Source organism: Haemorhous mexicanus, chromosome 31 (assembly GCF_027477595.1).
Source record: "Haemorhous mexicanus isolate bHaeMex1 chromosome 31, bHaeMex1.pri, whole genome shotgun sequence".
NCBI lineage: Eukaryota > Metazoa > Chordata > Aves > Passeriformes > Fringillidae > Haemorhous > Haemorhous mexicanus.
Window position 1 is genome coordinate 3551684 of NC_082371.1, and position 25748 is coordinate 3577431.

At 57.7% G+C, this 25748-nt stretch overlaps 1 protein-coding gene across 3 annotated transcripts in view; it reads left to right on the forward strand.

Annotated features, from left to right (window-relative positions):
- The first annotated feature begins 528 nt into the window (after nt 1-528).
- The window catches only part of GATAD2B (GATA zinc finger domain containing 2B), a 29898-nt gene continuing 4678 nt past the window's right edge, over nt 529-25748 (forward strand). The window contains exons 1-9 of one of the 3 annotated variants that reach the window (XM_059870947.1): nt 529-712; nt 14910-15239; nt 16921-17050; nt 17302-17433; nt 17553-17684; nt 18258-18428; nt 19824-20139; nt 22668-22870; nt 25353-25463. In XM_059870947.1, coding sequence (XP_059726930.1) covers nt 14911-15239; nt 16921-17050; nt 17302-17433; nt 17553-17684; nt 18258-18428; nt 19824-20139; nt 22668-22870; nt 25353-25463 — 1524 coding nt within the window. In that variant the 5' untranslated portion in view covers nt 529-712; nt 14910. Of the gene's footprint in view, nt 713-8565; nt 8722-13517; nt 13620-14909; nt 15240-16920; nt 17051-17301; nt 17434-17552; nt 17685-18257; nt 18429-19823; nt 20140-22667; nt 22871-25352; nt 25464-25748 lie in introns of those variants that run through there. The other 2 variants (XM_059870948.1, XM_059870946.1) reach the window with 2 other exon arrangements.

Here is a 25748-nt window from a genome sequence, read left to right on the forward strand (position 1 = left end):
GGCGCTGCCCTCAGGCCGCCATCTTGGATCCGGGCATGGGCCATGAGGCCTCGCGGCCGCCGGGCCCCGCGCGCTACCGCCCCGCCGGGCATTGGGGGGTTCCGCCCGGTACCCCCGGAACCGGGATCCCCCCCCACCAAACACACCGCGGCCTCGCACCGGCGCCACGTGCGGCGGAACCGGGCCGGTATTGGGCCCGGGGCCGGTACGGCGGCTGTGAGGGGACAAAACTCCCTGGCGGGCCGGGGGAGAAGTCGCGCGCTGCCACCGCGCGCTGCCGGCAGTACCCGGATGTTCAGACTCGGGGACCCATTAAAGGCGCCCCGCGGGGAAGCTCAGCGCGTTTCCATTGGTGCAGCGGGATGTCAATCATTGCTGAGAGAGCCATTGAAAGGTGGAAGGCGGGCTAAGAGCGGATTTCAGCGATTCCATTTGTGATGTCTCATGCCAATCTGTACCTCGAACCAATGGGCGTCGCGGCTGGGGTCGGGAGGCGGGGCGGGCGCGGCGGCGGCGGCGGCCAATCAGCGGCATTGTTTGTGGTGGTGCCGGTTGCGTTCGGCGGCGGCCGCGTCTGCTCCGCCCGCCCGGCCCGGGACCCCCGGGACCCCCCGGGACCCGCCGGGATCCGCCGGGAACCTACCGGGAACCCACCGGGAATCGCCGGGACACGCCGGGTGCCCGCCGAGACCCCCCGCGACCCCCGAGCCAGGTGAGGCCCGCGGGGGCGGCGGGGCCGGGCCCGGCGGGGGCGGGGCAGGGCCTGGCTGGGGGGGGGGGGGCGAGAGCCGGGGGCTGAGGGCGGATTTTGGGGGGCTCAGGGCGGATCTGGGGGGCTCAGGGCGGATTTTGGGGGGCTGAGGGCAGCAGGCAGAGCCCTAGGGGTTGCGGGCGGGCTGGGCTGGGCCTTGGGGGCGCGGAGCTCGCGTTTGGGGGGGCAGAGCCCGAGGGTTGGGCGGCGGCGGAGCTCAGGTTTGGGGGAGCAGAGCTCGGGTTTGGGGGAGCAGAGCTCGGGTTTGGGGGAGCAGAGCACAGGGATTTCGGGGGGCAGCACTCGGGGATTTTGGGGAGCAGAGCTGAGGGATTTTGGGGAGCAAAGCTCAGGGTTTTTTTGGGGACAGAGCGCAGGGATTTTGGGGAGCTGAGCCAGAAGCATTGGGAGCACAAAGCAGACACATCTTTAGGGGGGAAGAGCTCGGATTTTGGGGAGCAGATCTCAGAGATTTGGGAGTGAGGAGCTCAGGGATTTGGGGGGGCTGAGCTCAGATTTGGGGCGCAGCCTGACGGGTTGGTGGGGGCAGAGCTCGGGGGTTTTGGGGAGGGGCAGAGCTCGGATTTTTGGGAGCAGAGCGCGAGAGGTTTTGGGGGCACAAAGCAGATGGATTTTGGGGGGGGGGCAGAGCGGGGGAGTTGGGGAGTAAAGCCAGACGGATCTGGGGGGGCAGAGCTCAGGGATATTGGGGAGCAGAGCTCAGATTTGGGGGAGCAAAGCATGGGGGTTTTTGGGGGGCAGAGCTCGGGGATTTTGGGGAGCAGAGCTCAGATTTGGGGAGCAAAGCACGGGGGATTTTGGGGGGCAGAGCTCAGATGTAGGGAGCAAAGCACGGGGGTTTTTGGGGAGCAGAGCTCAAGATTTTTGGGGAGCAGAGCTCAGATTTTGGAGAGCAGAGCTGAGGGATTTTGGGGGTCAGCCCGGGAGGTTTCGGGGAGCACCGGGGAATCCCCCTGGAAAGCCGGTGGGATTTAGGGGGGCGGATGCCGGGAACCCCCTGGATCGCCCCCCCGCGAGCCCCCCTTTGTTTCCTCCGCTCCGTGCCGGGAGTCGGGAGCCGCTCCCGGTTCCTTTCCTCGCCGTTTCCCCGGGTCCCGGCCTCATCCAGGATTTCCTCCCCGCGGGATTCTCCCTCTTTTCCTGCTGCCCCCCCCTCGCTTCCCGGTGCTGCTTCCCCTGCTCAAAGGCAGCGGGGAAACTTTGCCATCCCTGCCGGAACGCGGAGCTGGAGCCTCCGGCGCCTTCCCCTTCCCGGTTTTTGGGTGGGATCGCGATGAAAACGCCGCACTGGGGGGGTGGGGGTGGTCACGGACCCTTCCTCACCCCTTTTTGGGAAGCTGGATCCTCTCCCAGGAGGAGATCCCAGAGGATTTCTCCTGCCAGGGATGAGGATTTCTGCTCCCCAGGAGAATCCTTCCCCAGATTCCCAAAATTGAGGCGTTTGGGCGCTTTCCCCTCGCCTTGGAGCCTGGCAAAGGGATCTGTGATGGCGGGGGGAGGGGGTGGTTTGCCGGGAAGAGAGGAGGAGGAGGAGATTTGGGAATCTGGGAGCGGGGAGGAAGAGCGGGATCGATTGGCTTTTCCAGAGCATTTTCGATTTTTGACATTTTTTTAATTTTAACATCCATTTGATTTTTTGGAGCTTCCTCGGCCGCTGCCGGGCGGGAGGAGGAGGAGGAGGAGGAGGAAGGGGGAGCACGGGAATGGGAACAGCCTCCTCCTGGCAGGAGTGTGGGAGGATTTGACTCCTGTTCCTCCGTGCTCCCGGGTGGGGGTTGGGGCTGATGGCACAGGCAGCCGCGGATTTTCGGCAATTTCAGCGATTTTAGGGGCTGGGGATGCCCACTCTGGGAGAGCCTGGCACGTGCCAGGGTCTGGGGCCTCCACCAGGCTGAGGTTGGTGTTGGGGTGAAATGGAATTCCATAGGGAGTCCCTGCTGGGAATCCAGGATTGGATTTGTCCCTGCTGGGAATCCAGGATTGGATTTGTCCCTGCTGGGAATCCAGGATTGGATTTGTCCCTGCTGGGAATCCAGGATTGGATTTGTCCCTGCTGGGAATCCAGGATTGGATTTGTCCCTGCTGGCAATCCAGGATTGGATTTGTCCCTGCTGGGAATCCAGGATTGGGCTGGGGTTTGGTGCTGTTGGAGCTGCTGGGATCCATCCCAGGGCTCCATAGTGGTTCCAGTGCTCTGATCCTTTGGGATCTCGGTGCCACCTTCCCCTGGCACCTTTCCTGGTCTCAAGGCTGGGGGCATCCATCCATCTTCCATGGTCTCCATCTCTTCCATGCTCGGAGCACGTGCCAGGATTTGGGACATCCACCTTGCTGAGGTTGTTTTCGGGGTGAAATGGAGTTCCCACAGGGAATTCCTGCTGGGAATCCAGGATTGGGCTGGGGTTTGGTGCTGTTGGAGCTGCTGGGATCCATCCCAGGGCTCCATAGTGGTGCCAGTGCTCTGATCCTTTGGGATCTCGGTGCCACCTTCCCCTGGCACCTTTCCTGGTCTCAAGGCTGGGAGCATCCATCCATCTCTTCCATGGTCTCCATCTCTTCCATGGTCTCCATCTCTTCCATGCTCGGAGCACGTGCCAGGATTTGGGACATCCACCTTGCTGAGGTTGCTTTTGGGGTGAAATGGAGTTCCCACAGGGAATTCCTGCTGGGAATCCAGGATTGGGCTGGGGTTTGGTGCTGTTGGAGCTGCTGGGATCCATCCCAGGGCTCCATAGTGGTGCCAGTGCTCTGATCCTTTGGGATCTCGGTGCCACCTTCCCCTGGCACCTTTCCTCCATCGGCTCCCGGGCTTCCCTCAGGTGCTGCTGGCACGGGGGAGGGCAGGAATACCTGCCTGGCAGGATTTATCCCACTCAGGATGTTCTTGGAAGCACCTTCCTCTCCAGTGGCATCTCCCAAGGGGGTTGGGATCCACGCTCAGGAGAGGAATTTCCCGGATTTCTTCCAATCATTTCAGCATTTTTCCTGATTATTTCCCAATTAACTGACAGTTTTCCATGCTTGGCTTTTTGTCTCCAGCAGCAAAAAGCTCCTTGGTCCATCGTTGTTCCTGGTGGAAGTCTCTGGGTTTGGGTTTCACGTGGATCTTGGAATTCTTCCCCAGGGATGGCTGGGGTTGTGTTTGCCGTGGCTTTTGGTGGTGTTTTCGGGTCTTTTCCAGGTTTTTAGGGAAATTCTGGGGTTTGTAGCATTTAGGGATGCTCTCCTGGCTGGGATGGCATGTGTTGGGATGCACCCTCATTTCTCTGCAGGGATTTCCTCCCAACATCCCACCCAAATCTCCCCTTTCCCAGCCTGAAGCCATTCCCACTTTTCCTGCCACTCCATGTCCTTGTCCCAAGTCCTCTGCAGCCCCTGGAGCCTCTTTGGCCTCTGGAAGATGCTCCAGGGTCTCCTGGATCTTCCCTTTTCCAGGCTGGGCAATCCCAGCTCCTTCCAGCAGGATCCAAGGAATGTTCCAGCATTTCCCAGCCCATTCCCAGGAGGAGCTGCCCTCTTGAGTCTGGGGTCCTTCCATCCCTGAATCCACACCCCATCCCGCTGCTTTTGGGTTTTTGGGCACCTCAGTGCTCACTCAGAGCTGGTGGAGCTCGTCCTGATCCGAGGGAGGTGGGTCAGGAAGAGGCTGCAGTGCTGAGCTTGGTTCTTTTATTTTTATTTTTATTTTTATTTTTATTTTTATTTTATTTTTATTTCCTTTATTTTTCTTTTCTTACTCCCCCATTTTCCCCGTGAGCGCGGCGCTTCCCGGCGCTGGCAGATCCAGGACGGGCTGAATGGGGGGAAGGGGATAACTCTCCCCTCCAGATCCCAGGGTTGCCTCTGTGCCCCTTGGATGTGGGATCTTCCCCGGGCATTTGGGATGGTGGCATCTGGGACATGCCTGAAATCCCTCTGAGGAGCAGCCCCAGCCCCTGGAATCCTCCCAAGCCTAAAATTAGCCCCGAGGAGGCCGGGTTTGATTTCCATGGATGCTCAGCACGTCCATGCTGTCCCATCCCTGCTCCACAGAGGCCTGAGTGTGGATTTTGGGGCTGAATCCTGGAATTGTCCCATTCTGGAATCCTTGGGGGCGGAGGTGATGGCAAAAGTTGGATTTCTGTGCGGTCTCCATGCCCGGGGTGTTTTTCCCAATAAAATTTGGGCTTTGTCTTCGTGGAGTCTCAGAAGATGGATGCATGAATCCTGGTGTTTTTTGGGATGAGACTGAGCCAGAGCCTTGGGAAGGGGAGGCAGCTCCTTCTCATCCATCCCAGCATCCATTTTTGGTTTCCCAGTCGGTTACAAGCAAGAAATTCCCCAAAATCCACCTAAAATTCCCCAGACTCCAGGAGCAGAGCTCCAGGTGTGCTCCCCAAATCCTGGATTTTTTTTTTCCTGGCTGGAAAACCTGCTTGGGCTGTTTCCCACAGGATCCACGGCCCCCAGGGAATTTTCAGGTCCATGCTCCAGGCTGGGTCCTTGGCTGAAGGCAGGGTTGGGAATCTCCCAGTTTGCTCCCAGTTCCAGCTCACCTCAGGGGTAAGAGGTGCAGGTGGAGGAGCTCCTCCATGTCCATAAGGAATTTCCCTGCTCCTCAAACACATCCCAATGCTGCCTCCACAGTGGGGGGTTCTGAGAGAAAAGAAGATCAGAGGGCCACAGAATTCCAGAGAATTCCAGAATGATCCCGTTGTTCTCCTTGAGTAACTCCAAGCTCGCTGGATTTTCCTCTTTATTAAATCCTGGATTCCAATTAAATCTTGGAGCCTTGACAAATCCCAGCCCCTCCTTGTGCCATGGGGGCATTCCCATGGCTGGGTGGTTGTTCCTTCCAGGAATTCCTGCAAACCAGCAGAGCCTCCATGGGCTGGAAGAGAGGGGGGACCCCCAGGCTGCTTTTCCAAGGAATGGCCTCAGTGGAAGGTTCCAGGAAATCCCAGAACCCAACACTGGAAGTGCTGGGCTGGGAAGTTGGAGCTGCTGGATGTGGGTGGGAATCCTGAATTCCCAGCAGGAGCAGGTTCTGCAGGGGTTGGGAGGAATCCATGGAAATGGGATCATGGATTCCCACCTTCTCATGCCTGTATCCTGGCAATCCTTCGGCTGTGTTGAGTTTGTGGTGGGAGCTCCTTGAGCCAGGCCTTCCCTGGAGAGCAGGATTCCCACTGGATGGCAGAATTGGGGAGAAATCATCCCTTTCCCTGCTTTATCATCCTCCAGAGTCTCTTCCTGAGTGCACAGCGTTGGCCTGAGGCTGGATCAGGATCACAGATCCTGTCAGTTTAGGAGGAGGGAACTGGATCCAGGAATTCTCTCTTTTGGGGGAAGAAGATCCAGGGATCCTTGGGATTTGGGATAAAAGGAGCTCTGGCCAGACCTCCTCAGAGACCTTTTCAGGAAACAGAAGCTCCCAGGGAATGGATCCACAGGGAAAAACCCCCAAATCCAAGGAAATGATGTTGTCGTGCTTCCTTTGCCCATCCTGGCTGGGAGGATCCATTGGGAAGGTTGGAGCTGTGGGATGGCAGCCAGGGCAGGAGCAGGCATGGGAGGGATTTCATCCCTTCCCAAAAACAGGGATGGAAGGGCCTGAGGAAGAGGATGGAAACAGCCTGGAATGGTCCCGAAAAACCAGGGAATGGAGGAAGAAAGGAATTTGCTGCTCTCCTGTGCCCTCTGCGTTTTCCATGGACACAGCCTGGAATAAATCATCCCCGGGCCCATCCCACCCCCTCATTAGCTGATAAATCCATGGAAACGAGCATGCAATTAAAGCTAATTAATCCTTTCCCCCTTTGGAAACCAAATTGTTCCATTTTATCCAATAAAGGCAAACTGGGGGTTCCAGTGCTGGAATGCTGTGGAATTCCCAGCCTCCCACACCTCAGGGGTGGGACAGAGCTGTGGATGTTGGGCACTGTGGGATTATCGGGGTGTTTTGGGGGAATCTGGCACCTTCCATCTGCTCCAAGCCCTGTCCAGCCTGGCCTTGAGCACTTCCAGGGGTGGAGCAGCCTGAGATTCCCGGGATAACCTGTGCCAGGGCCTCCCCACCCTGCAGTAAGGGTAGGGATATTCCTTGGGCTGAGGAATCCCAAAAATCCAGTCTCAATCTCCCGTGTTTTGGTTTAAAATCGTGTTTGCCATTCCCTGGGATTCTCCATCTCCTGGGTTCTCCGTGGGGTGAATGCTCCAAGTGCTCTGAATTCCTTAAAAAGGCCCCAAATCTGTCCCCATCCTCGGGACACCCTCAGCCCTGGGGAGCCACAGTGGGAATTTGGCACCTCTGGAGCAGCTCAGCTGGATCAGGAGGTTTGGGACAGCCACAATCCCTCTGGATCCTCCTTCTGCAGGGCCAGCCCCATCTCCCAGCCCATCCTGACCGGGGTCCTCAGCATTCCTTGGCATCCCCAGGGGATCTTCCAGGGAATCCTCGGCATCTCCTCAGGGATCTTCCCCTGCTCCCTCTGAGCTTTGCTGGGACCCTCTGGCAGCTTCCTCACATCCCTCAGCTTCTCCTCCAGAGCCTTCCCTTGGGCTCTTTTTTGGGATTTTGGCGTCTTCATTGGCATCCCTCGGCCTCTTCCTGGCGTGTTCCTTGGCATCTTCTCTGGCATCTTCATCCACATCCCTGGGCAACTTCCCTGGGATCTCTGGGCAACTTCCCTGGGACCCCCGGGCACATTCCTGGATCCCTGGGCACATTCCTGGACCCTTCCTCTGGATCTCTGGATTCCCTAGGATCCCTGGGCACATTCTGGGATCCCCCCTGGGCACATTCTTGGACCCTTCCTCTGGATCTCTGGATTCCTTGGGATCCCTGGGCAACTTCTCTGGGATCCCTGGGCACATTCATGGACCCTTCCTCTGGATCTCTGGGATCCCTGGGCACATTCCTGGATCCCCCTTGGGCACATTCCTGGATCCCTGGGCACATTCCTGGACCCTCCCTCTGGATCTCTGGATTCCCTGGGATCCCTGGGTACATTCCCAGATTCCTGGGCACATTCCCGGACCCTTCCTCTGGATCTCTGGATTCCCTGGGGTCCCTGGGCACATTCTGGGATCCCTGGGCACATTCCCTGGGGACATTCCCAGCTCCCTGGGGACATTCCCTGGGCTCATTCTGGGCTCCCTGGGCACATTCTGGGCTCCCTGGGCTCATTCCCGGCTCCCTGGGGACATTCCCGGACCCTTGGGGACATTCCCGGCTCCCTGGGGACATTCTGGGACCCCTCGGATCCTCTCCGTGCCGTGGGCTCGGCCATCCCGCGGCCGCTCCCCCTCCGGACCCGACCTCGGGCCGCGGTTTTTTGGCCACGGGAGGGGCGGATCCCGGCGCCGGCGGCCCCGAGGCTCCTTTTTGGGAGGGAAACGGTTAAAATTCCAGGGGAGGGAAGGAGCTTCCATGAATGAAGACAAAGTTTGGCGGGGGGCCAGGAGCGGGGGGAGGGGGAGCGGGGAGGGGGCGGCCGCGCCAGCGCCGAAATCCCAGGAAAAATGAACCCCCCTCCCCAAAATCCGGAGCCAATTCCATGTCGGGCGGTGCCAAACCGGTCACGACCGGAATTTTTTCTTTTCCCTTTTTTTTTTTTTTTTCTTTTTTTGGGGGGTTAAATTTTTTTTTTTTTCATTCAAATTTTTTTTTTTTTTTTAATTCCTTTTTTTTTTTTTTTTTTTCCCCTCTCTCCCTTCTCTTTTTCCCTGCCCCGCGAGGCATCATGGGAAAAAGTCAGCATCCCCCTTTTCTTTTGTTTAATAAAACAGAACGCGCATGATTGGCAGGGAAGGGCCCGCTCGGAGCGCGGCTCCGGCTCCGGCTGCGGCTGCGGCTCCGCGGGCGATGGAGCGCGGGGCCCTGCCCGGCCCCGGCCGCCTCCTGCCCCTTCCCGCTCCGCTCCTCCCTCGTTTTCTTGGCAACTCCAGGCAGCGGGAATATTGTACCTGTAAGTATCCGTCAGACCATCCCCCTGGGTTTTGTCGGGAATTCGGACAGGACAAAAGGGTTCCTGAGTGTGCTTTTTAAAAAAAAAAAAAAAAAAAAATTTTTATTATGATTTGATTTTTGGGGAATGTCTCGAGGGAGTGTTTTAAGGAGAAAAGGAGCGCTGGTGCTGGGATTTGCTGGCGGAGCCGATCCGTGATTCCCTTCTCCCTTCCCTCCCCCCTTCCACCGGAATGCTCCAATCCCACCCTCCCGGCGCCGGCTGCACCGGGGGGCGGGGGGCGGGGGGGTGACAAAAATACCGGCAGCAACAACGCCTGGCATCGATGTCAGCCCCTCCCCTCGGCGGTGGCCATCGGTTTAGTTATCGATTGGCTCTCTGATCGGTGATCGATGGGAGCCGGAGCGGCCGCACAAAGGCAGCGCCCGCAGTCGAGGAAATCGGGAAGCGTTATATAAGGAAGCCTGGGAAGTCTGCGTCATCCCGGATGGGGAGGGGGCCGGGCCGGGCGCTCCCTCCCCCCCCCCACCTTCCATCCCATCCGTTTTTAGTGGATTTTCTTTTCCCGGAGTGTTTTCCAGCTGGCTTTTCCCAAAACGGGCCGGTCCCAACCAGATGCTCTGGAATTTTTGTCTCTCTTTAAAGACTTTGTGGAGTTTTTGGGTCTTTTTGCCCCCCACGTTTCAGCTTCTGGAATTCCTGCTCTCTCATCCCAGAAATCCTGGGGTGGGATGAGGTGTGAGGCCCGTGGTGCCAGGCACGGCCCCGGCATTCCCTGCTCCCGAGAAATGGAGTTGGACAAGAACACAAACTTAGGAGGGAAGGGAAGCACTTTTGGGGAGGGAGGATTTTCCTCCTTTCCTGCTTTTCCTGCTTCCCATTGTTAGTTTTGTACTTGACCCGGAGCTGCAGAATCTCAGGACATCCCAGGCTGGGGGTGGTGATCTGGAATCCAGGAGATCCAGGGTCTGGGAGATTTGGAATCTGAGAGATCCAGGGTCTGGGAGATCTGGAATCTGAGAGATCCAGGGTCTGGGAGATCGGGAATCTGAGAGATCCAGGGTCTGGGAGATCTGGAATCCAGGAGATCCAGGGTCTGGGAGATCTGGAATCCAGGAGATCCAGGGTCTGGGAGATCTGGAATCTGAGAGATCCAGGGTCTGGGAGATCTGGAATCTGAGAGATCCAGGGTCTGGGAGATCTGGAATCCAGGAGATCCAGGGTCTGGGAGATTTGGAATCTGAGAGATCCAGGGTCTGGGAGATCTGGAATCTGAGAGATCCAGGGTCTGGGAGATTTGGAATCTGAGAGATCCAGGGTCTGGGAGATCTGGAATCTGAGAGATCCAGGGTCTGGGAGATTTGGAATCTGAGAGATCCAGGGTCTGGGAGATCCAGGGTCTGGGAGATCCAGGGTCTGGGAGATCCTGAATCCAGGAGATCCAGGGTCTGGGAGATCTGGAATCTGAGAGATCCAGGGTCTGGGAGATCCAGGGTCTGGGAGATCCAGGGTCTGGGAGATCCTGAATCCAGGAGATCCAGGGTCTGGGAGATCTGGAATTGGGGGAATCCAGGGTCTGGGAGATCTGGAATCCAAGAGATCCAGGGTCTGGGAGATCTGGAATTGGGGGAATCCAGGGTCTGGCAGGAATCAGTGTCCCCGTGCTGGGATCCAGGAATGGGAGCAGCAGAGCTCCCGGAGCAGTTTGCTCCGTAGGAATTCCCACTCTCCCATCCCTTCCCAAATCTTCCATCGTGTTCCCGTTCCCGTTCCCTCCCGGGAGCAGCCGTGTCCCTGTGGCTCCTGCCATGGCCCCGGGGTCGTTCTCAGGGCTTCTCTGCTGTTGCTTTAATCCCGGTGCTCCTCCTGCTCCGGAGAAAATCCCCACGAGCCACCCTCAGCCTCCCTTACCTGCCTGAGAATTCCTGCCCGGGCATTCCTGGAGCAGCTCGCTTTTTGTTCAGCCACGGAGGAGCCTCTTCCCCCTTCCCTTTTCCAGCGGCGTTCCCGGATCCTGCTCCCGACCGCCGAGCCGTTAAATCCTAATTACCTTTTGAGGTGATGAGCCTTTTCCTGGCGTTCCCTGGGAATGCTGGCCCTGGGAGCCAGCCATTTTGTGTTCCGTGCCGGAACGCGCGCTTTACGGCGCCGCCGACGCCGGGATGTGCCGAGGCCGGATGGAATCGGAGCCGCCCGGTGCCGGGCTCCGGGAAGCCCCCGGAGCAGGATTTGGGCCGGATGGCTCCGGATGAGCAGCCAGCCCTGTGGATTTCCCACGGGATCTGTGGGGCTTGGCGCCAGATCCTGGGATTTAGGGGGGTTCGGGCAGTGGGAGCGCGAGCTGCGCTCCTCAGGTGAGCTGCAGGAGTTGGATCTCACCAATTCCTGCTCCCTGATCCCAGGAAAACGGGACTTTAATGGGATTTGCATGGGTTTTATTCCATCAGGCTCATGTCTGAGTGATGTCCTGGGTTTGGAGTGACCAGGGTGGTGCTGGAGCCTCTCGGAGCACCTTGGCTCCGGGGATGTGACGTTGGGTTTGGATTCTGGGTCTCTCCTGGGATTAATTCTGCCATTCCAGCCCCAAATGGAAACTGGGGGATGCTCTGGGTCCCCTGAGGCTGCCTCTGCCTGGGAATACCAGAGCTTCCCAAGGAGCAGAGCAGGCGCTGGGCTGGTTTATCCCTGATTTCCCATCCTGGCTCCCTGGATCCCAGGGATCCACCTCGGCTCCTGTGGGGCTGCCAGCTCTGCTCGGCGGAATTCCGGCACTGCCTGAGCGGGGTTGGGAAACTGGAGGGTGCTGGGGAGACCTCGAGGCACTGGGGGCACCTGGATCCCTCGTGGCAGATCAGAGATCACTCCTGGTGGATCAAGGACCATTCCTGGTGCTGGATCAGGAATTACAGCCCCTCCACGAGCTCCAGCGGGCCCGAGGCCGGGAATTGGGGCTGGAAGACCAACATGGGGATTGACCCAATGGAAAACCCTCCAAGGAGGCTGGGAAGGGGCTGGGACCTCTGGATAAACTCTGGCTGGAATTAACTCCTGGTGCTGCCAAGTCTTGGTTCTGGACTCCATCGGGTAAATCCCAGGATATTTTCCCTCCTGGCTGCATCTCTCCCTGGAGATTCCCACTCCTTCCTGGAACATTCCTTCTTTTGGCCCAGCTCGCTCGCTCCAGCCTTTCAAATCCTCCCGCTGAGGATTTTTTTTTGTTGTTGTTGTTGGATTGTTTCCCCCACGGGCTCCACATCCAATATCCATGGAAAAGGGGGTGCTGCTTTGTCTGTCTGCCCCAAACCCGTCCTGCCGGGCCCTGCGGAGCAGGAGGAGCGCCCGGAGCCAGCGGAACGTGCCGAGGAGCGCGCGGTGCCGCGGCGGCGTCCCCACGGAGAGCTGGGAATCACCGTCGGGACAGAGCCAGGCCCTGTCCAGCACCCTGGGATTCCTGGAAAGCCTTCCCAGGTCGGTGCAGCCGACCCTGCTCGTCCCACTCCGGCAGCCTCTGGAATCTTGGCTCTGCCCCGGCTCCAGGCTCCCGGGGATAATCCCAGCCGGAGGCGCGCCGTGGATTTAGCTCCCGTTTTCCATGAGTTTTGCCACCATTTGGGAATTTGGTTCCAGTGAGGAGGATTTCTTTGAGGTGGAAGCTGAAGGGAGAGGCTGTTCCCTGGGATGTGCCGGATCGCCGGGGGCTGTGCCCGAGGGCGGCGGGGCCGGATGATCCGGTTTGGGATGTGCCGAGACCGGAGCGGGGCCGGCACGGAGCCTCCCGCCTGTCCGACCTCCATTCCCAGGATTGGAATCATTCCTGCTCTTTGCTGTGGATTTCTGGATGGAATCAGGAGCTCTCCCCTGGCTTTCCCAGCGCTCTGGAAATTCCCAGTGGATCCTCCCCTTCCCCCTCCAGCCAGAGGGCCCCATTCAGTACCGAATCCGAAGCCTAATTTAATTTTTATTGGATCTGGCTGAGCCTGGAAAACCTCTGGAGTGGATTAAATAGTGGTGGGCCCCATTCCCGGTAACGGCACTTTGGATTTCTTTGGAATGCCAGAGGGGAGGGCCTTGGGAGACCACCTTGGTGATGGAGCAGGGACTGGGGGGGGTCTCTGGAATTCCTGCAGGATCCTTCCACCCCCGGAGAGGCCAAGCAGGATCCAGGTCCAGGAGATCCTGGCTCTCCCTGCTGGATCCCGTCTCCGTGCTCAGCTCAGCTATCCATGGGGAGCTCCTATCCAGTGGGACGTTGCTCCTGTGGACCTCTCCCTCCTCCTCCTCCTCTCTCCTTGCCGGGAGCAGCCGCCAGCCCGTTCCTGGCGCGCTCCCAGCGGCTCCAGCCGCAGCGCTGGGCGCGGCTCCGAGCGCTCCCGGGGTGTCTGGAACATCCCCGATCCCCCCGGGGTCACTCCTGCGGGACGGGGGCGGCAGCAGCTCCCGCGGCCTGTCCCGGCTTGCCGGGCTAAATTTGGGAGACGTGCGGAGAGACGGGATGAGCAGGTAGGGAAGAGCCCTCGGTGCTCCTCGGAGGCTCCGTCCGGCTTTTTTGCAGATGGTGTTTGGGATTCCCGTGGGTTTCCCTGCTGCCCTCCCCTGCTCCCGCTGTCTCCGGTGGGAGCTGAACTCGTACGGATGCGTCATTCCAGGGATTTGTACCCGAGCCAGAGCCTCCTCCTGGCAGGAGTTTGGGAGGGTTTGTCCCGGGAATGACTCGGAGCCGGGTGCTGGCAGGTGTGGAGCAGCTCCAGGTGCTCCACAGGACACTTTCTGTTCCCTGCGGAGCGAGGAATTCCCATGTTCCCGAGCCGGCCACGTGGAATTCCCACCGATTCCCCGGGTGTTTGTCCTGGTCCCCAGCCCTGCTCCTCAGGGAAGGGCCTCGCCCAGCTGGTTTGCAGGTGGAGCTCCCGTGGCTCTTTGTTGTCGGAGCTGGTTCCTTATCAGCCTGGGAGCGGGATTGGGATGGGGCTGGGATGGGCTCCAGGCTTGGGATGGGGTTGGGATGGGCTCCTGCCTGTTTTCCAGAGGGCATTCCTGCACCTGGAGCTGCGGCGGGGGAGCAGGAGAGGTGGGAGGGCGGGGATGGACCTGCCCGAGCCTCCATCCCGGAGCTGCCGAGCATTCCTGCCTGGAAGAGCAGGCTGTGGGGGATTTCCTGGCATTCCAGGGCTCCCGGGGCTTCATCCCAGCTCCTCTTCCTTGCTGAGCTGCATCCATGGGGTTTAATCCCAAAGGAGGGATGGTGCTGCCGTTCTCAGGGACTTCAGGGCCTTTCAGAGGGGGAAACTCCTGACCTGGATGGGGGCTGGGGAGGTCGGAGCTCTCCCAGGGGTCGGAGCTCTGTGAGATTGGAGCTCCATGAGGAGATCAGAGCTCTGTGAGATTGGAGCTCTCCTTGGGGCTGGAGCTCTGTGAGATTGGAGCTCTCCCAGGGGTCAGAGCTCTGTGAGATTGGAGCTCTCCAAGGGGTCGGAGCTCTGTGAGATTGGAGCTCTCCAAGGGGTCGGAGCTCTGTGAGATCAGAGCTCTCCCAGAGGTCGGAGCTCTGTGAGATCAGAGCTCTCCAAGGCATCGGAGCTCCATGAGGTGATCAGAGCTCTCCCAGAGGTCGGAGCTCTGTGAGATTGGAGCTCTTGCAGAGGTCAGAGCTCTGTGAGATTGGAGCTCCATGAGGAGATCAGAGCTCCCCCAGAGGCTGGAGCTCTGTGAGATTGGAGCTCTTGCAGAGGTCAGAGCTCTGTGAGATTGGAGCTCTCCTTGAGGTTGGAGCTCTGTGAGATTGGAGCTCCATGAGGAGATCAGAGCTCTGTGAGATTGGAGCTCTCCTTGGGGCTGGAGCTCTGTGAGATTGGAGCTCCATGAGGAGATCAGAGCTCTGTGAGATTGGAGCTCTCCAAGGGGTTGGAGCTCCATGAGATCAGAGCTCTCCCAGAGGTCAGAGCTCTGTGAGGTTGGAGCTCTTGAAGAGGTCGGAGTTCTGTGAGATTGGAGCTCTCCAAGGGGTCGGAGCTCTGTGAGATTGGAGCTCTTGAAGAGGTCGGAGCTCTGTGAGATTGGAGCTCTCCAAGGGGTTGGAGCTCCACGAGGAGATCCGAGCTCTCTGAGGAAGCCCAGCTGAGCTCGGGGGTGATCCTGGGGGGTTCACCAGGATCCTTGGCACTGACAGTGTCCCTGTCCCTGTCCCTCAGGATGGACCGGATGACGGAGGATGCGCTGCGCCTGAACCTGCTCAAGCGGAGCCTGGAGCCGGCCGAGGAGCGCGAGGACGTCCTGGCCAAGAGGCTGAAGATGGAGGGACACGAGGCCATGGAGAGGCTGAAGATGCTGGCACTGCTCAAGCGCAAGGACCTGGCGGGGCTGGAGGTGCCCCACGAGCTCCCGGTGAAGCCGGACGGGATCAAGGGCTACGAGGAGAAGCTCAACGGGAGCCTGAGGCCCCACGGCGACGGGCGGAGCGCGGCCCGGCCGGGCAAGGAGAACATCAACGACGAGCCCGTGGATATGAGCGCCAGGAGGAGGTGGGTGCTGGGAATTCCAGGGTCTGGAGGGGTGGGAGGAGCCGGGTTGGGAATGAAATGGGATTTGGGGGGTCCTGGAGAGCCCGTTCTGGTGATGCCAAGAGCTGGGGAGGGAGCTGGGAATGGTGGGGTGAGGGGGAATGGCTTCCCGTGGACAGAGGGCAGGTGGGATGGGAAGGTGGCACAGGTTATCCAGGGATTTGTGGATTTTTCGTCCCTGGAAGTGTCTGAGGCCAGGCTGGACGAGGCTTGGAGCAGCCTGGGATGGTGGGAAGTGTCCCTGAAGGGTCCTGCTCCGAGTGAGGAGCTGCATCCTCAGCAGAATTCCTTGGATATTGTGCAATATGAGGGCACCCAGTGGGGCACCAGCATCGCACACGGACACTTGGATCAGGAAATCAGCCCTGGGAAGAGCTGGGAATGCTCCACTCTGAGATGAGAAGTGAGACTGGGAATGTCTCATTTTCCTTGGGAATGTGCTCCACCTCTCCTCACCTCTGCCTGCCTCCCTCATCGTGGCTCCTCCTCCAGTGATTCTGTTGGAATTCTGCTCTTCCCTGGACAAAGGAAATCCAACAATTGGTGATGCCTCGTGGATGGATCCTTTTTCCCTCTTGGATTTGGTCTCTGGCCCTGCCTTATTCCTCTGGTGGGATGGCAGTAATCCAGCCTGGATGTATCGGGATGCTCCTGCAAAAATGGTCCCCAGGAGCTGTAGGACAGCCCTGATCCAGGAAAGTTCCATCCAGATGTGCCAGCCCAGTTTGGAACCCCTGGCATGCAGCCTGGATGGGCTCCTGCTGGCTCCTTCTCCTTGGGATGCTCTGGAATTTCTCTGCTGGAGCAGGGACAGCTCCGTGCCCTGGTGCTTTGGAATATCCACAAGAACAGCTGGAATGGTTGGGAGATGAAGGAAATCCCAGCTCTGAGCATCTCCCCATCCTTGGAAGAGCCAAACCTGGGAGCTGGGATTTGGGGCTCCCTCCTGGCTGTTCAGAGCTCACAGTTTGGGATGAGTTATTCCACAGTGTCCCCTCACTGCAGGGACCTTCCAGGGAGCTGGAATTGCCTCCACGCTGGATTATCCCCCAGTTTTCCAAGGCTCTCCAGCAGCAGGAATGAAATCCAGGGCAGCAAAGGGCTTTGCTTGGAGTCTCCTTCCCCAGGATGATCCCGCCTGGATCCTGCTGGACTCCACCTCTGATTTTTGGTTTATTTCTTTTCCCTGCTGCTCCTTTGGTTCCCCCAATCCCATCATGGCTCAGTTGGATGTTCGTGCAGGTTTTCCTGTATGGAATGAGCTTTTCCAATAGATTTGGGTTGGGATAGCCTTGGAGTGGTGCCGTTAATGATGGGAGGGAATTCAGCCCCTTCTCCACCGCAGTGAGGATGAGCAATTCCAGGCTGGAGTATCCCTGCCATTCCCTCCCATCCCAGCACCAGGACACGCTCCTGGTTCCCACCTGATTCTAGGGTGGGATTTGCACCCCTGGAGAGGGACCTGGGGGTTTGGGGAGCGCTTTGGAGGGAGTCCTTCCCTCGTGGTGCCCACGGGAGCTGCGCTGCTCCAGATCCGTGCTGGACTGGGGGGGATCCTACTCCCAAAATCCCACATGGCTGGCTCACTGGGGCTCCCCAGATCCCAAATTCCTGGCTCACTGGGATTCCTTTCCCCCCTCAGTGACCAGGACCGGGGCAGGTTGACCCCATCCCCGGACATCATCGTCCTGTCGGACAACGAGGCCTCCAGCCCCCGCTCCAGCTCCCGCATGGAGGAGCGGCTCAAGGCGGCCAACCTGGAGATGTTCAAGGTGGGAGAACGGGAATTCCATCCCGGGAAAGGCACAGGGTGGAGGGGGGACGAAGCATTTGGGGTGGGATGAAGCATTTGGGGTGGGATGAAGCATTTGGGGCGTTGGGAAGGGATGAAGCGTTTGGGGCGTTTCTCAGCAAGTTCCCGGTGCAGCCCCCCAGTTCTCTCACCTGTGGTCCAAATTCCTGCTTGGATTCAGCTTTCCCCTCTCCCTTGCTCACATCCTGCTTGGTGTCTGGGGTTTTGCAGGGGAAGAGCCTGGAGGAGAGGCAGCAGCTGATCAAGCAGCTCCGGGACGAGCTGCGGCTGGAGGAGGCCCGGCTGGTGCTCCTCAAGAAGCTGCGGCAGAGCCAACTCCAGAAGGAGAACGTGGTGCAGAAGGTGAGGGCTGAGGATGGGTGGGATAACAGGAAGGGGTGCACACGGAGCCTCCACTCCACCTGTGGGATTCCCTAAATCCCCTGCTGGGAAGGTCAGTGCTGTCCTTGGTGCCCCCCCAGACCCCCGTTGTCCAGAACGCCGCGTCCATCGTGCAGCCGTCCCCCGCCCACGTGGGACAGCAGGGCCTGTCCAAGATCCCCTCCCGGCCCGGAGCCCAGGGGGTGGAGCCACAGAATTTAAGGACATTACAGGTGAGCATTCCTGGTTTTTCCTGGAAAATGCTGGTTTTGGTGGATGCACTCACAGAGCTGAGGGGTTTTTTCCTTCAATTCCCAGTGCTTGGGGTTGGGTTTGGGTTTGTCAGGAATTGGACTTGGTGATCCTCGTGGAGATGGACATTCCATGATCCTCTGAGTGTGCGGTGTCCCAGCTGGAGGGGGATGAGGATGGTGGGAATTCTCCAAGGCCTGCAGCCTCCCTGCTGCTCCCAGAGGAGAAGCCACTGGAAGTGTTTGCTCCATGGATTTCTGCTGCTCTCCTTGACCATGGAGCAATTCCAGCCTCCCACGGGAAATAGGGGTGTGCCAGCTTGAGCTGGACACAGGGCCACAATCTGTAAAATCCAGGAGATTTTGGGGAAAAAACGAGGGATTTGGGGCATTAGAGATCAACTGGGCTTCTGGAGAAGCAGGAATTCCATGGATGGGGGAACCATTGCTCCAAGTTTCCCTCGTTTTTCTCTGATTTTATTAGGGAGCTCAGGGAGCTCCGGGGGGGTGGTTGGGGTCGTTTCTGGGATCTGATTCCTCGTGGGTTCCCCACAGGGCCACAGCGTGATCCGCTCGGCCGCCAGCTCAGCCCTGCCCCACATGCTGATGTCCCAGCGCGTCATCGCCCCCAGCCCCGCCCAGCTCCAGGGCCAGCGCGGGCCCCAGAAACCCGGCCTGGTCCGCAGCTCCACGCCCGGGATGAGCCCTGCCATCAACTACCAGCCGGTGGGCACTGCCCTGGGCACTGCTCTGGGCTGGCTGGGCACTGCTTTGGGCTGCCTGGGCACTGCTTTGGGCTGGCTGGGCACTGGTTTGGGCTGGTTTCACTGGTTTGGGCTGGTTTCACTGGTTTGGGCTGGTTTTCACTGGTTTGGGCTGGTTTTCACTGGTTTGGGCTGGTTTCACTGGTTTGGGCTGCCTGGGCACTGGTTGGTACCGGTTTGTACCGGTTTGTACCGGTTTGGGCAGTGGTTGGGGCCGGTTTGGGCTGGTTGGGCACTGGTTTGGGCACTGGTTTGGGCACTGGTTTGTCCCAGTTTGGACTGGTTTGCACGACCCCAAGGCCACACCTGCTCCGCAGTTCCCAGGACTCCCCAGCCCCTGTGTCCCCCCGACAGCTCCTGGTGCAAATCCCCACCTGATCCCAAACTCATACCCTGCTCCCAAATCCCCACCTGCTCCCGAATCCCCACCAGATCCCAGATCCCCACCAGATCCCAAATCCCCACCTGATCCCAAACTCGCGCCCTGCTCCCGAATCCCCACCAGATCCCGAATCCCCACCAGATCCTGAATCCCCACCCTGATCCCAAACCCCCACCTGATCCCGAATTCCCACCAGATCCCAAATCCCCACCAGATCCCGAATCTCCTCCTGATCCCAAACCCCTGCCAGATCCCAAACCTCCGCCTGATCCCAAATTTGCACCCTGATCCCAAATCCCCACCGTGATCCCAAACCCCAATCTGATCCTTAACCCCCACCAGATCCTTAACCCCCACCATGATCCCAAATCCCCACCTGATCCCAAATCCCCGCAGATCCCAAACCCCCACCAGATCCCAAATTCCCACCATGATTCCAAATCTCCGCCAGATCCCAAACCCCCGCCTGATCCCAAATTTGCACCCAGATCCTGAATCCCCACCTGATCCCAAATCCCCACTGTGATCCCAGATTTGCACCCTAATCCCAAACCCCCACCAGATCCTTAACCCCCACCACAATCCCAAACCCCCACCACGATCCCAAATCTCCCCCAGATCCCAAACCCCCACCAGATCCCAGATTTGCACCCAGATCCCAAACCCCCACCAGATCCTTAACCCCCACCACGATCCCAAATCTCCTCCTGATCCCGAATCTCCGCCAGATCCCAAACCCCCGCCTGATCCCAAATTTGCGCCCAGATCCCAAACCCCCACCAAATCCTTAACCCCCACCACGATCCCAAATCCCCACCACGATCCCAAATCTCCTCCTGATCCCAAACCCCCACCATGATCCCAAATCTCCTCCTGATCCCAAACCCCCACCGTGACCCCAAACCCCCACCGTGACCCCAAACCCCCCCCCAGCTCCCAACCCCCCCCCACTGACCCCCGCTCTCCCCCCCGCAGCAATCCGGCTCCTCGGTGCCGTGCCAGCGCTCGTCCTCCTCCGCCATCTACATGAACCTCGCGTCCCACATGCAGCCGGGCTCGGTGGCCCGCGTGTCCTCGCCTCTCCCCAGCCCCAGCGCTCTCTCCGACGCCGCCAACTCGCAGGCCGCCGCCAAGCTGGCGCTGCGGAAGCAGCTGGAGAAGACGCTGCTGGAGATCCCTCCCCCGAAACCGCCGGCGCCGCTGCTGCACTTCCTGCCCAGCGCGGCCAACAGCGAGTTCATCTACATGGTGGGGCTGGAGGAGGTGGTGCAGAGCGTCATCGACAGCCAAGGTGACATCCCGGCGGGAAAAACCGACCCGGAGGGGATGCCGCGGGGTTCAGCGCCACGTTTGGGGCGTTTCGGGGTGGAATGGGCTGGGTGGAAGGGTGGTGGGAGGTGGTGGTGGGGTTTGAGGGGAAGGTGAAATGTTGGGGTGGGTTGGAAGGTTTTTAAGGGGTGTGTAGGGTTCAGACTAAATTTTAGCGGGGTTTTAAAAGGAATTTTCAGGGGTTTTGGCTGATTTGCAAGATTTCGGCCAAAATTTTTAGTATTTCCACCCATTTTTTTATGATTTCAGTCAGGATTTCGGCCCAAAATGTTGGGTTCTTCTGGGTGTAGGATTGTTGGCTGATTTGCAGGATTTCAGCCAAAGTTTTTAGTATTTCCACCCATTTTTTTATGATTTCAGTCAGGATTTCGGCCCAAAATGTTGGGTTCTGTCTGGGTGCAGGATTGTTGGCTGATTTGCAAGATTTCAGCCAAAAATTTCAATATTTCCACCCATTTTTTTAGGATTTCAGTCAGGATTTTCAGGATTTCGGCCCAAAATGTTGGGTTCTTCTGGGTGTAGGATTGTTGGCTGATTTGCAAGATTTTGGCCAAAATTTTTAGTATTTCCACCCATTTTTTTATGATTTCAGTCAGGATTTCAGCCCAAAATGTTCGGTTCTGGCTGGTTGCAGGATTGTTGGCTGATTTGCCAGATTTCAGCCAAAATTTTTAGTATTTCCACCCATTTTTTTATGATTTCAGTCAGGATTTCAGCCCAAAATGTTGGGTTCTGGCTGGTTGCAGGATTGTTGGCTGATTTGCAAGATTTCGGCCAAAATTTTTAGTATTTCCACCCATTTTTTTATGATTTCAGTCAGGATTTCAGCCCAAAATGTTGGGTTCTGGCTGGTTGCAGGATTGTTGGCTGATTTGCAAGATTTCAGCCAAAAATTTCAATATTTCCACCCATTTTTTTATGATTTCAGTCCGGATTTCAGCCCAAAATGTTCGGTTCTGGCTGGTTGCAGGATTGTTGGCTGATTTGCAAGATTTCGGCCAAAATTTTTAGTATTTCCTCCCAGTTTTTTGTGATTTCAGTCAGGATTTTCAGGATTTCGGCCCAAAATGTTCGGTTCTGGCTTGGTGCTGGATTTTTGGCTGATTTGCAAGATTTTGGCCAAAATTTTTAGTATTTCCACCCAGTTTTTTATGATTTCAGTCAGGATTTCAGCCCAAAATGTTGGGTTCTGGCTGGTTGCAGGATTGTTGGCTGATTTGCAAGATTTTGGCCAAAATTTTTAGTATTTCCACCCATTTTTTTATGATTTCAGTCAGGATTTTCAGTGTTTCAGCCCAAAATGTTGGGTTCTTCTGGGTGTAGGATTTTTGGCTGATTTGCAAGATTTTGGCCAAAATTTTTAGTATTTCCACCCAGTTTTTTATGATTTCAGTGAGGATTTTCAGTATTTTGGCCCAAAATGTTGGGTTTTGTCTGGGTGCAGGATTTTGGCCAATTCTCAGGATTTTTGGCCGATTCTCAGGATTTCATCAGATTCACAGTATTTCAGCCAAAATTTTCACTATTCCCACCCAATTTTTTACAATTTCAGTCTGGATTTTCAGTCTTTCAGCCCGAAACATTGTGTCCTGTCTGGGTGCAGGATTTTTGGCCGATTCTCAGGATTTTTGGCCAATTCTCAGGATTTTTGGACGATTCTCAGGATTTCAGCCAATTCACAGTATTTCAGCCAAAATTTTTAATATTTCCTCCCAGTTTTTTGTGATTTCAGTCTGGATTTTCAGTCTTTCAGCCCAAAACATTGTGTCCTGTCTGGGTGCAGGATTTTTGGCCAATTCTCAGGATTTTTGGCCGATTCTCAGGATTTCGGGCGATTCGCAGGATTTCAGCCAAAATTTTTAATATTTCCTCCCAGTTTTTTGTGATTCCAGTCTGGATTTTCAGTCTTTCAGCCCGAAACGTTGTGTCCTGTCTGGGTGCAGGATTTTTGGCCAATTCTCAGGATTTTTGGCCGATTCTCAGGATTTCATCAGATTCACAGTATTTCAGCCAAAATTTTCACTATTCCCACCCAATTTTTTACAATTTCAGTCAGGATTTTCAGTCTTTCAGCCCGAAACGTTGTGTCCTGTCTGGGTGCAGCATTTTGGCCAATTTGCAGGATTTTTGGCCGATGCTCAGGATTTTTGGCCGATTCTCAGGATTTCGGGCGATTCGCAGTATTTCAGCCAAAATTTTTAATATTTCCTCCCAGTTTTTTGTGATTTCAGTCTGGATTTTCAGTCTTTCAGCCCGAAACATTGTGTCCTGTCTGGGTGCAGGATTTTTGGCCGATTCTCAGGATTTTTGGCCAATTCTCAGGATTTTTGGCCGATTCTCAGGATTTTTGGCCAATTCTCAGGATTTCATCCGATTCACAATATTTCAGCCAAACCTTTGACTATTCCCGCCCAGTTTTTTGCGGTTTCAGTCCGGATTCTCAGCCTTCCAGCCGTGTCCTGCTGGGTGCTGAGGCGGGGTGCGTTGCAGGGAAGAGCGCCCCGGCGGTGCCGCGCGTGGAGCCCTTCGTGTGCGCGCAGTGCCGCACGGACTTCACGCCGCACTGGAAGCAGGAGAAGGGCGGGCGCATCCTGTGCGAGCAGTGCCAGACCTCCAACCAGAAGAAGGCGCTCAAGGCCGAGCACACGAATCGCCTCAAGAACGCCTTCGTCAAGGCCCTGCAGCAGGAGCAGGTGGGGGTCGGGGGAGCGCCCCTTCGCAGGGTTTGTCGCACCCCAAAACACCCCAAAACACCCCAAAACAACCTGTCCCATCCCATTCCGTTAACCCCATCCCACTGATCCCATTGGTCCCATCCCACTGATCCCATTGATCCCATCCCATTGATCCCATTGATCCCATTGATCCCATCCCATTGTTCCCATCCCATTGATCCCATTGATTCCATCCCATTGATCCCATCCCATTCCGTTATCCCCATCCCATTGATCCCATTGATTCCATCCCATTGATCCCACTGATCCCATTGATCCCATCCCATTGATCCTATTGATCCCATTGATTCCATCCCATTGATCCCATCCCATTCCGTTATCCCCATCCCACTGATCCCATTGATCCCATCCCACTGATCCCATTGATCCCATCCCATTGATCCCATCCCATTCCATTATCCCCATCCCACTGATCCCTTTGATTCCATCCCACTGATCCCATTGATCCCATCCCATTGATCCCATCCCATTCCATTATCCCCATCCCACTGATCCCATTGATCCCATCCTATTGTTCCCATCCCATTGATTCCATCCTATTGATCCCATCCCATTATCCCCATCCCACTGATCCCATTGATTCCATCCCATTGATCCCACTGATCCCATTGATCCCACCCCATTGATCCCATCCCACTCATCCCGTCCCAGCCAGGTTGGCATTCCTGAGGAATTGAGCAGGGTGGCATTCCCATGGGATTTGAATGGGGTGGCATTCCCCAGGAGATGAGTGGGGAATGGCATTCCCGTGAATGGCATTCCCACGGTGCCATTCCCACGGTGCCATTCCCATGGGTGCCATTCCCACGGTGCCATTCCCACGGTGCCATTCCCATGGATGCCATTCCTGGGTGCCATTCCCAGGGTGTCATTCCCATGGATGCCATTCCCATGGGTGCCATTCCTGGGTGCCATTCCTGGGTGCCATTCCCAGGGTGTCATTCCCTGGGTGCCATTCCCATGGATGCCATTCCCATGGGTGCCATTCCCATGGGTACCATGGGTTCCATTCCCATTTATGTCCTTCCCATGGGTACCATGGGTGCCGTTCCCGGTGCCATTCCCGGTGCCATTCCCGGTGCCATTCCCGTTCCCATGGATGCCGTTCCCGGTGCCATTCCCGGTGCCATTCCTGGTGCCATTCCCGTTCCCATGGATGCCGTTCCCGGTGCTATTCCCGTTCCCATGGATGCCATTCCCGGTGCCGTTCCCGGTGCCATTCCCATTGCCCTTCCCGGTGCCCTTCCCGGTGCCCTTCCCGGTGCCATTCCCGGTGCCGTTCCCATGGATGCCGTTCCTGTTGCCGTTGCCGTTCCCGGTGCCATTCCCGTTGCCATTCCCATTGCCCTTCCCGGTGCCGTTCCCGGTGCCGTTCCCGGTGCCGTTCCCGGTGCCATTCCCGTTCCCATGGATGCCTTTCCCGTTGCCATTCCCGTTGCCATTCCCGGTGCCCTTCCCGGTGCCATTCCCGGTGCCCTTCCCGGTGCCATTCCCGATGCCCTACCCGGTGCCCTTCCCGGTGCCCTTCCCGGTGCCATTCCCGGTGCCATTCCCGGTGCCATTCCCGTTGCCATTCCCGTTGCCCTTCCCGGTGCCCTTCCCGGTGCCCTTCCCGGTGCCGTTCCCGTTGCCCTTCCCGGTGCCGTTCCCGGTGCCGTTCCCGGTGCCGTTCCCATTGCCGTTCCCGGTGCCGTTCCCATTGCCATTCCCATGGATGCCATTCCCGGTGCCGTTCCCATTGCCGTTCCCGTTGCCCTTCCCGGTGCCATTCCCGGTGCCGTTCCCGTTGCCCTTCCCGGTGCTGTTCCCATTGCCATTCCCATGGATGCCGTTCCCGGTGCCCTTCCCGGCGCCGTTCCCGGTGCCCTTCCCATTGCCATTCCCATGGATGCCATTCCCGGTGCCCTTCCCGGTGCCGTTCCCATTGCCATTCCCATGGATGCCGTTCCCAGTGCCGTTCCTGGTGCCCTTCCCGGTGCCGTTCCCAGTGCCATTCCCGGTTCCATTCCTGTTGCCATTCCCGTTGCCATTCCCGGTGCCGTTCCCATTGCCATTCCCATGGATGCCGTTCCCAGTGCCGTTCCTGGTGCCCTTCCCGGTGCCGTTCCCATTGCCCTTCCCGTTGCCATTCCCGGTGCCCTTCCCGGTGCCGTTCCCGTTCCCATTCCCAGTGCCATTCCTGGTGCCCTTCCCGGTGCCGTTCCCATTGCCATTCCCATGGATGCCATTCCCGGTGCCGTTCCCAGTGCCGTTCCCGGTGCCGTTCCCGGCGCCGTTCCCATTGCCATTCCCATGGATGCCATTCCCGATGCCGTTCCCGTTGCCATTCCCATGGATGCCATTCCCGGTGCCATTCCCGTTGCCATTCCCGGTGCCATTCCCGGTGCCGTTCCCGGCGCCGTTCCCGGGGCCACGGCTGAGCGCTGTCCCCCCGGCGCAGGAGATCGAGCAGCGGCTGCAGCAGCAGGCTGCCCTGTCCCCCACGGCCGCGCCCGCCGTGCCCAGCGTGGGCAAACAGGACGGGATCCTGCGGCACCACACGCTCCGGCAGGTGGGACCGGCAACCGGGGGATCCTGGGATCTGGGGATCGTGGGATCTGGGGATCATGGGGTCGGGGGGTAATGGGGTGGGACCATGGGATCATGGGGTGGGATCATGGGATGGGATCATGGAGTAATGGGATGGGATCATGAGATCATGGGATGAGATCATGGGGTAATGGGGTGGGATCATGGGGCAGTGGGGTGGGATCATGTGATGGGACCATGGGGTAATGGGATGGGACCATGGGGTAATGGGATGGGATCATGAGATCATGGGATGGGATCATGGGAT